We start from the raw sequence: 11391 nt of genomic DNA, 5'->3' as shown, positions 1-11391 counted from the left end.
CTCAACCATCATCATAGCCCAACGGCTTAGTCTTATAAGAAATGCATATGGCTTATATGCAAAACTTTTGAAATGTGAAGAAGCATCCCTTGTAACTTCTTTTTTTTAAAAGTTGGTGGTATATCTTTTATACTCTTTTGTATCTAGTTGAATTTTTACAAATGAATAAAGGCCATGTTATGAATAATACTTATTTGTTTGTTGAAATACTGAAAAGCAAAGCAAACTATGTCTTCTTCAACTTTCTTTGATAAGCTTTTGTTTTAAACTTTGAAAGCAATTCCTGGTCATCATCATATCTAAAACTTATTCGGGACAAAAAACTCTGAAAAGCAAAGCAAAAATCTATATTTGGGACAAAAAACTCATTCGAGATTCATATTTGGGGCAAAAATTCAATTTCAAACTTATATTCAAGGCAAAAATTTATGATTTTAGATATAATTTCGTAATAGGATCCATATTCGAGGCAAAAAACTCATTTGAGATCCATATTTGGGGCAAAAATTCAATTTCAAATCCATATTCAGGGCAAAAGTTCATGATTTTAGATATAATTTCGCGATTGGATCCATATTCGAGCAAAAAACCATAATAAACTTGTTAAAACATGTAAAATGGTAGACGGATTGGGTCATATGATTCAAAATGAAGTAATTCGACCCATTATCCATGATTGTCCAAGTTGTCTGCACATCGTTATCAAACAATGAACATTTGGAACATAGCATTTGAGTAGGGTCCAAACAAACATTGGACTTGGAACAGTCGTTACAGAACGATCAAAACCAATGTTCTGTTCTGTTCTTTTTGTTCATTTTGTCCAACCCTATACAAGCCATCAAACATACCCTTATGGAACTATATATTGCCTACACATATTATAGAATTTTTACCCAGAAGCTTGCTTCAAAAGTGTAAAAGTTTTGCATTTTCTTTTACAGATTTGATTTGATAATTGGGGCGTGCACTTACTTTTTTCGATTTGAAATCAAGCTTCTTTGATGTTAGGAAAACAATTTTCATTTTATAAAATTATATTTTTAAGCTTACGTTTTTGTTATAAAATAAAAAAAAATCTTAAAAGTCTCATTTAAGTTGAACCATACGTTCTATCCTTTTTTTTATTTACCTTTTATTTGTTTTCATCGTTACTTACTCACCTCCCTTTATGATTTCAAAACACTTTATGCTTCCAAACATTAAAGCACTTTCTAAATACTTGCTTTTCACCCTACTTTTTCGTGCATGGATTTTCACACACACTTAGGGCTGGCAAACGAGCTGAGCTTGCGCTGTTCGGGCTTGACTCATTAAGAGTGCACCCTTGCTGAGGCTCGTTACAACTCGAGCTTTTAGAGTCAATCATGAGCTCTCATTTTCTTAAAAACTGTTCTTTAATTTTTTTTTAAAGCTTGATAATATATAAAATATATGTATAATATGTATAAAACATATATATGTACATAATATATGTATAAAATGTAAAATATATAAATATATATTGCGTAAAACAAGCCTATACAAGCTGGGCTTGCCATGTTTGTGCTCGGCTCATTTACCTAAACCAGCAGGCTCGTAGCTCAGCACACAGAACTGAACGGCAAGCTGCTCATCTTGTTTCCCAGCCCCTACTCTGATAACACGGTTGAGCCACACACTTGACATGGAATTATTAGTTTTAGAAATTAAAGCACCAATCCAGCACTAGGGTAAAATCTTGACATTGGTTAATCTCATATATTATATGCCACAATAATATAAAATTCGACTTGGAAGAGGAGATACAACGACCTACTGTTAAAGAGTCAATGGGTAGCCAATAGATTATTTGTTTTTAATGACAATATAAATAAATTGATTATCTTGCGGGAATCCCCCCCCCCCCCATAAATGATGCTAGGGATATCCTTTTTTGATCTCACGATAAGAGGGTAGGTGAACATTGTTATATAATATTAAAAACTTATCGATGAGATGAGGTATGTAAAAACGGTCATATTTATTGACGTCGTTAACAAGCTCTTCAGTTCGGCCGTGGCCTCATGGGTCATTTATCATGGGCGAGTTTGTCTAGGACGCTAAACGTGACCAAGTTCATGAACCTCCAGGATCTAGATAGCAACTCTTACATATGAATTTTGTAGTTGGTTACACATATATATATATATATATATATATATATATGGTGATTGGTTCCTCGTAATGCTAGAAAGGCGCAAATCATCTTAATTTTATATTTCTATTTTTTAAGTTTTTCTTTTTCTTTTTTGAAAATCTGACCTGATAGATGTGATCTACATGGTTTGTTTAGCAAAAAACCAGCTTTTAGTTCATTCAGTTATGAATGTGAACAGTTTCTCATAAAGCTTCAAAAGATCAATAGCTCACAATTTCTATAAATTTTGATGCTCATAAAATCATATTTTTTTATTATAAAAAAACATAGGCTCGAGAGTCAATCCTAGTAAATGGATCATGCTCAACACATTTGCAAAACAAGGCTTAAAATATTGAAAATCAGCATCGTCGGAATTCCCTCCTAACATCAGCAGGAACTAATTTGGATGAATGCCGACATCGTGGCCGTCTGTTTGCATTTTGGATGAATGCCACGTGGTTTTGTTGACTTTTGAGCTTTTTAAAATGCAAGTCTAATGGCCATGATGAAGAGGGTGTTGCGTGTGCACCCCCGGAACATGCACTGTAGCTGCAGTGCTTGTTCCAGGGTCTCCACTGAGCGCCGCGTGACACTCAGTGAGGTGTATGGGGGAGCCGTACATCGCCATACATCAACCTGCAGGATGTACGGCGGTGTACGGCTCCCCCGTACACCCCATTGAGCACCACACGGCGCTCAGTGGGGACCATGCATGTTCCAAGGGAAACATATAACCTACCCGCACCACGATGTCAGCATGAGAAAAAACGCTCATGTTCAGCATGACCTGATCTGCTTCCCACGTAGAGGAGGTAACACGTTCTTCTTGCATATTATTGTACTGAAAGATTAAGGGGTTTAAAAAAAAGGCAGGAGGCCAACAGTAATAAGATCAAAGTCTAATAAATTTTTTTTTATTAGAAAGTTTGTGCAATACGAACCATTCATTTTTCCATTTTTTTAATCATTCTAAAAGCACATCTCAAAAATACATAATGTAATACTGATCAAGCTATAGAGAATACATATACAAGTTAGAGTTAAGCATTATACCTGCAATCATGTGCTTTAAAACCGTCTAAGATAATTAAGATATCAAATTGGTTAGGACCTACAAAAAATTCATATTGGTATATAGTTCACAAAGAATCATCCACAAAACCCACCCCGTCCAACCTGTCTGACTTGGATATACCTGCCCCGTAACACCTTTGTGGGCTTCAATGGTGGACCCAACGGACTATAAAGAATAGTAGACCCCACCTGCTCATGATCACACATGTTTATTCAAAAGTAACTTAACATCCATCGTGCCATGCATAATAAATGGGGAGAAAGAGATCACATATAACAAACCTTATATATCTTATATATATACATATTTTTTTAAAAATATAAAAAAGGTGATTTATATGCAATAATTATTTGCCTTTGTAACAGCACCAAATATATATAGAGTAATGGGTAGGTGCCTGACACTTTGTGTGCCTACTGCGTTCCTACCACCAGTGGATAAGAGTTTTCATGTTCAAAAATCTGTAGATGTGTTATGCATGATCGATTTGCTAGGAAATCACACTTGGATCATGTTTTTTCTGGAAAAAGATGATTTTTTAAGCATTAAATATTTTTTTTAAATGATAGACCATTAATTTTTGAATCTTATAAAAACCTAACTTGGTATCAAAATCAGACAATCCAAAAGTGGATTCCCATAAAATTAAGCATGTTACTGTCAGATTTTAGAAAAAAAAGAAACAATCTTTCCAAAGCTCAGTAGGTATGCGGTAGGCACAAAAAAACATTAGACACCTACCCATTACTCTCTCTTTCTCTATATATATATGAGTCACTAGAATATGAGAACTGGAAATATAGGCATTTCTAATACCTTTTTTGCAAATCTAACCATGTGAATGTGTTGGGCATGGTGAATTTGCTAGGAATCAACCATTGACTCATGTATTTTGGATGAAAAATGTGATTTTCGTATGCTTGAATATTTATGAAGATTATGAGCTATTGTTTTTAAAGGCTTGAAAAAATTCTCGTTAGATCACATCCATTCGGTTAAATTCAAGAGAAAAGAAAAAATCTACGAAATCACGATTCACACATTAGTTTTCATATTCTAGTGATTATATATATATATAGTAAAAGAGTAATGTCGAATGCTTAAAGCATCTGGCATTACATTGAACTAGTGTGCATCATTGATCAAGTGGGCGATCAATGGCACATACTAAAAGTGTCAAAAGAGTCATTGTTGTGTGCAAATCGAACATGCGAGGCGTGTTCAACCATGTTCTCTCTCTCTCTCTGAGAGAGAGAGAGAGAGAGAGAGAGAGAGAGAGAGAGAGAGAGAGAGAGAGCTTACATACCATTTATCTCCCAGACCATCTTAGACTCCATGAAACATACTTGTATGTATTCTTGGATTAATCCAAATCTGTATATGTGTTTATCCTTGTTTATTCATAAAATCCATGTTTTGGATTGAATCAATTTAACAAAATTTATGTTTTTTAGTTAATTGAGTTTTTGGTGTAATATGAACTATTGATTTTTAAACAAAAAAACATTTAAAATGATACATGTTTTGTACTAAATAAAGCATAGAGATCACATATATGAGTTTAAATTAAATGAAAAATATATGCACACATGTTTTTGGGTTTTAGACAATCTGAAAGCTAGACATTACACACACAAACATATATATAGAAAATGTTTGCTACCCTACTGGGTAAGAAACCCTTGGTGAAAAAATTTAATAAAATTTGTTTGTTTTTTTTTCACATGTGACGTTCCAGATGTGATCCACGTAACAAGTTTAGCAGAAACTAAATCATGTTTTTCTGATGTATATATCAGATTTTACGAGGGTTAAAAAATCAACAGCCTACAATATACCAACCTCAAAAAAATATGTTTTTATGTCTAAAAACTATGATCCAAGAATTGATTTCTATTATTTTGACCCTGCTTTATACATCCACGACGTCAGATTTGATCAAAACAACCACATCTTATATCGACTAAAGCATGCTAAATGAAACACACTAAACTAGTTTTTAGGGTTTGCTGGTGCTTTTTTTTTGCAATTCTCTCCGGCCCATAAATGTATTCTGCACCATCCATTTACTAAGAATCAATGCCTGGATCATGCCTTCTCGATGAAAAACGGCATTTGGAGTCTGAAAAATCTATAAAGTTTTTGGATCATCACATTTTTAAACCTTATAAAAACCTACCCATGAGTGAATCAAATGCAACAATGAGATGCGTTGTCCATGTGAAGAAATGTTGAGATGGATGGTCAGCAATAGTAGATCATGCTTAGCATGCAAAGCCGCTGCATAAAAGAACGGCCTCATCATTGGTTATATTGCACATCTCAGTTGGCAACCGCAAGATATGTGAAATAACGTCAATATGACCGTAACTGTTTTCGATCGAGGGATGGTCCTACTCCGAAAGGCAATGGGGCACGAGACCTTTGCCACCGCCGGCAAAACGGGGAAGGTACGGATGTCCCTCCCTTCTATACTTGGGTGGGGTCTTAGAGTGAGAGAGGATCTTTCTGGCATTTTCTTCTTCTTATTCCATTTTTTCTTTTTTGGATTGAAAGCCAAAATGGCGGTTTGTGATAAAACTACGAACTAGGCTGGTCTTTACTGGACCGTCTCCCAATCAGTAATTTCTCTCTCTCTTAAATTGGTAAATAATGTATGACCATCAAGAGCAATTTTTTTTGGGTGTACAGCAAATGGGAGTTTTTTTTTTGTCTTTTCTGAGATTTTTTTTGTGAGTTTTGAGATTCTATGGTTGAATTTTGGATTTCTTTCTTTTTTGTTTTGAAGCTTTTGGTTGAGAAAATTTGCTGTTGAGTTTTAAAACTTTAGTGCATCTATGTATTCACTGTGGCACGGATCATTCCTTTTGTTTAGTGCGGTCTTTTGTTGAGTGTTTGGGATTTGGTGCGAGTTTCTCGCTTATGGGGATGACCGATATTAAACTTGTTTCCTTGACAGAAATATATGAAATCTAACAAGTTCCCATTTTAGCTACTTGTTTTGTTCCCCCTCTTTTTCTTGTGGGTTTTGTTTGTTAAGCTTGGGGAGGAGACATTCTGGGGTTTTAGTGGGAGGCAAGAATATCCCTTTCTTTTCCATTTATGGAGATAAAAAAACATCAGGGGACTAAACCATCTCAGTATTCTCTTTTTTTGATGAGTTTGGAGATTTGAGAAGATAGATTGGAGAGTTTGGATGAGAAAGGCAGTGCCTTCTTCTTTTTGTGGGGACATTGCATACTATAAGAACGAACGACCCATTTCAAGGTTCTTGGTGACTTTGATTGAGGATGCTAGTCTGAAGGATTTGGGTGAGGGTAGGATCTATTGAATGGGGGTTCAGACAATGGCTTCATACAAGGGAGGGGGACAACCACCAAATGTTCAGTCTTTGGTTAGGCAGGGTTCTTTGTATAATCTTACACTAGATGAGATCCAGAACCAGTTGGGAGATATAGGAAAACCCTTGAGCAGCATGAACATGGATGAGCTCCTTAAGAGCGTCTTGTTGGCTGAGGAGAACCAATCGACAACTTTGAGTATGGAGAGTCCCAGTCCGCAGTTCTCGAGCTTGGATTCGCGGATGCCCGGATTACCCCGTCAAGGTAGCCTTACTCTCTCACGAGCATTGAGCAGGAGGACGGTTGATGAGGTGTGGAGAGATATCCAGCAGGGTCAGAGGAAGAAAAATAACGAACAGAAGGCACATGATCAGCAACTTCCTCTGGGAGAGATGACACTGGAGGACTTCTTGGTGAAGGCTGGTGTTGTTGCTGAGGGCACCAGTAGGAATGACTGTGGTCGAGATGGTGTGGAGAATTTGGAGGTTAACCGCAGTGGTGGGAATGCAGCTTCTATAATGGGTATTGATCCAACAGTTAATCAGCAAAATTTTCAGCAACAGGACCAATGGCTGGATTATCAGATATCGTCTTCATGTAACCAACAGCAGGTTCAGTCACAAGAGCAAGGTCTGGTTAGTGCTTATGTGCCTAACCATTCGGTTCCTGCAGCACTAGGCATTACTGGTGGCCCAGGTGTGGATGCAGTGCTTAATGAAAATAATCAAATGATGATATATTCTCCAGTCTTAGGGACATTTTTGGGCACACAAACACCAGGACGGAAGAGGGTTGCTGATGAAGTGATTGAGAAAACAGTTGAAAGGAGACAGAAGAGGATGATTAAGAACAGGGAGTCTGCAGCACGGTCTCGCGCCAGGAGGCAGGTAAGGTTGCATTTTATTTCTCCTCTTTTGTTTCTTTCTCCATGATTTTTATGGTACTGTTTTATGAATGCGATCGATATTTCTTTTTGAACTGACAGGCCTACACCAACGAGTTGGAAAATAAAGTTTCATGTCTAGAAGCGGAGAATGAGAGACTCAGGAAGCAGAAGGTAGGCAGTCTTTTCCTCATGCTTCATGTGCATTACCATTTCCAGCAAATATCATGTTCATATGCAAAGATTGAGACTGTGAAGACTCGATACTATTCCTCGTGTTTTCAATACCATTAAAGTAAAATCGCTAATTGTTCTGAACTATGGTTGTTTCCCCCTTTGTAGTTCGAGGTTGCAATTCTATTTGCATGTCAATAACTCCGTATGGTCATTTGGTAAATGTAAATTAACTTTAGCAGTTTCAATAAAGAGTTACTGTCCATCTCATGCAAATACGTGTCTATCATACATTTCTAATCTGTACAGGAAGACTGGTTTAACTTCCATGCACTTCAGGAATCTAATAGCAGTTGACGGTTGAATGTATCAAGTTGTTTATTCTAGTCATTGTTTAGATGTTCTTGTCTTTGTTTTCTATGGAACATGCTTCTTTCGTCAACTGCCCTCTGCTTTTCCTTTGGAGATTCAAGTTTTACAACCATTGTGATAATTGAAACAGAAGATTAGTTTATGATTTTGTAAATATTTTACCTTTCTGAGCTATTAATGAAGCATTTTTTGACACACTAGTATGATACCTTTATTAGATTCTAATGTTACTCGGTCATCCATTTTTCTGGGCATCTCTAGATTCACTTGACAAATAACTGTTTAGTGGAATTGGCACCTACTCTATATGATACCATGTGATGTTTACTAAGTCCTATCTCGAACTCAAATTTGCATGGGCTTGCATGTTTGGACATAAACACCCATAGAAACAAGCATCTGTACCTTTGTTGTTACATTCTAAGCTTAAAATTTTTGGAAAGTGTAAAAGCTGCAAAGTTGCTTAGCTAGTTGTATATTAAAACGAGATATAAAGTTGCTTTCCATGCAAGGCACTTGTTCGCTGAGTCCCTTGAGAGATTGTCAGCTAGAAGGTTTTGGTACATCATACTCAGACAAGCATGATAAGTTTCTTAATTTTTTGTCAGTTTCCAATTTTCTTTTTGTTTTCTTATGCTAGCTGAAGAATATATAGGAACATCTCATGAAGCGTCTGGTTTTGATAATTTAGAGAGAGGGAAGCTAAAATTGCCTGAGTTAGGAGAACATGGAGCATCTGCGTAAGGGTTTCATGCTTCTTTGGATGTTATCTATTTGTGGCTTGTATTAAGTGGACAGGGAGATGAACATGGACGCATGGCATGGGCAGGGTAACTCTATGAAGGGTAGAGAAGAGGAAGATACATACAGAGTCCAAAGAAGTTACCAAATAACTCATTATCATTAAGATATCAAATAGTTTGTACATTGTCATCAGTGACAAATTATAAAAGGAACAAAAGAAGTAATGGCAGTAAGGACTTGCTATCATGTAAAAAATTGTAGGTGAAGTCTCAAATGAAGTGTTGACTGTGACAGTATCCATGAAGTGTGGTAGCATTTCTTATGTTGATATATGGAGGCTAAGTGAAGTGTCAGTGTGACATACTCTCTCTCTCTCTCTCTCTCTCTCTCTCTCTCTCCTTTTCCCTCTCTGAATGTCGCTCTTTTTGGGGCTGTTCTAAACTTTGGCCCCTTGATGCTTTACTATACAGGACCAGTTTGGGAAACACCTGTTGACGTATGCACATTGTGTTTTCATTGTGGATAGGATACACATGAATTTCATTTTCACATCCATTCATAGATTCTATGCTAAAGTCTAGCAAGTTCTGCTTGCTAATATGCTAACAGTGATTCAGATTTTATGCAAGTTGTCTCTTCTTATATTTATGGCTTCTGTCTACAATTGTCTATTTCTGTATTTTAATAGAAATGTAACAAAATTACTTATATGGTTTTGTAAAAGTGAAAATATATTTAATATTTTATATTAGTAAATTTTTTTGTTTCCTGTAGTTTGAGAACCCAGTGTTATTAAACTTGGCTAGTGATAGTATATTTATGTATTTTGCTAGTATTGAGTTATTTATTTTTTTATCGAAAAAACTGTCTAATTTGCATCCCAATGAACTCTTCCTGGTTCTTTTATCTCTTCCTGCTTTTACTTTCCACGATGCTTCTCACGTCTTACTTGGCATCTGCCCTCTTGACTAGATCATTATGGTTTCTTGTAGGTTCACCTGGCTATATGCCTGATTACCATGAGCTTCCTCTTTTGATGATTATCTTACTAGCTATTGCATGTTACAGTGTTCCATTCCTTGATTTTGTTCATGCATACTCATTTATTTATGCAGTAGGGTTGCTTGCCTGCTTGATTAGCAAACATGAACTACTGAGTATATCAAAACTTTAACTTAACTTCTGTAAGCTACTGGTGTCAACTGGGGCAAGGAATGGATGAACTCAAAGTGAGTCTACAAAATTTTGTTGACATATATGTATATATATAGTGAGAGTGAATGCGTTATCAACTATTTGAAGCATCTACGGTGTCATCCAAGTCATACCCTCAGATTTAATCTATCGGTCTATATTTAATCAAATTCAGATTAAACCTTAAATTGTGATCAACAAATGATGGTTGCAAGTGGGTTGCTACATATGGGTAACAATAAATGACACATATATAATTTATTTATTTATATAACTGCAAGTCATTCACACAAGACACAACACTATCAATCTTACATTCAGCAATAGAGATGTTATGACTAAGTAACATCTCTATTGCTGAATCTTGAACCTACTAACTTTATGGTTGCTTACATATGGTGCTTCATCATTTGAGATGTATTGATTGCTCTATAGCAGGGCAGAGATGTTTGAAACATGCACATGCTTAGCTTGGGACTGACCTTTGCAAACAAAAATTTCATGTTCCCTTTATTCCATGTTTAATTTTCTCATACCAAACATCTCTAGTCTTTTGATATTTGATGTCTTTTGAGAGTAATTTGTTTGGACATTTAGAAAATGTTGGAACCAAGTATTACATAGATACCCAGCTAGAAAATTGCTACTTGGTGAATCGCTTGGAGAAAACCACGGTACCCTTTAGTGCTAAACTATGAATGAGCAAACAGGAATCTATATATTCCCTTGCTCAAAGTAAGATGCCCCAAATTTATGTTTGTGGATGATTGACCTTTTGAGGCTGTAAAAAAACTGATCCTTTTTTGCGTCTTTTGCAACAGGAGCTGCAGAATATTCTCTATGCTGCGCCACCACCAGAGCCAAAATACCAGCTCCGCAGAACCAGTTCAGCTCCATTTTGACCCTATATAAATTTTGTAGACCGTCATGGGATAGCTTCAGATCGTATAATAGCACTGAAAATGAAACTCCAGCATCTCTTCTTCCTAGAGTTCTAAGACCTCAGTTGGTAGTGTTAGACCGAGTAGGCGGGGATATCCTTCCAGAGTTGCAGTTTTTGATATTGATTTATTGAAGCCTTTGTTGTATGTACATTTAATTGGATCTTATTTCAGATTTATAAGGATCCACTTTGTCAGATAAATTCGGTTTATATCGACACTTGCATTTTTCTTTGGCTTAATTTTCTAATAATTCAAGGAAAATGTTTAAGAGTATGTATGTGTGATGTCAGCCATGCCAGTTCCCATCAACACTGGAATTGCTGTTGAAACCAAATATGCTTCCACTTCACTTTGTCTTGGGCATTGATTCAAAGTAAACTTTGTGTTGTAAAATTTGAAATCATATTAAAACCCTCAAATGTATGGCTATGAAAAATTTCACCACCTTAAGCGGAGAAGTTTTTCATATATGCAGCTGGTGAAATTATACAAAATTATGAAAA

At 36.1% G+C, this 11391-nt stretch overlaps 1 protein-coding gene across 1 annotated transcript; it reads left to right on the top strand.

Annotated features, from left to right (window-relative positions):
- The first annotated feature begins 6582 nt into the window (after nt 1-6582).
- LOC149826930 (ABSCISIC ACID-INSENSITIVE 5-like protein 3) lies at nt 6583-11024 on the top strand. Its single transcript, XM_090018399.1, has 4 exons — nt 6583-6743; nt 6792-7464; nt 7563-7634; nt 10766-11024. Exons 1-4 carry the CDS (start codon nt 6583-6585, stop codon nt 10844-10846), a joined length of 987 nt encoding a protein of 328 aa, XP_089874525.1. The 3' UTR covers nt 10847-11024.
- Nucleotides 11025-11391: the final 367 nt, after the last annotated feature.

The sequence above is a fragment of the Nuphar pumila genome, chromosome 10 (assembly GCF_984573655.1).
Source record: "Nuphar pumila chromosome 10, dmNupPumi1.hap1.1, whole genome shotgun sequence".
NCBI lineage: Eukaryota > Viridiplantae > Streptophyta > Magnoliopsida > Nymphaeales > Nymphaeaceae > Nuphar > Nuphar pumila.
This window is presented reverse-complemented; position numbering and strand designations above follow the sequence as displayed.

What these genes read in the sequence shown, in the direction of transcription:
- LOC149826930 (XM_090018399.1), top strand. Translation starts at nt 6,583, where the DNA reads ATGGCTTCATACAAGGGAGGGGGACAACCACCAAATGTTCAGTCTTTG. An exon ending in GGTCTCGCGCCAGGAGGCAG is followed by an intron (nt 7,465 to 7,562) that starts GTAAGGTTGCAT and finishes TTGAACTGACAG; the next exon opens with GCCTACACCAACGAGTTGGA. An exon ending in AGAGACTCAGGAAGCAGAAG is followed by an intron (nt 7,635 to 10,765) that starts GTAGGCAGTCTT and finishes CTTTTGCAACAG; the next exon opens with GAGCTGCAGAATATTCTCTA.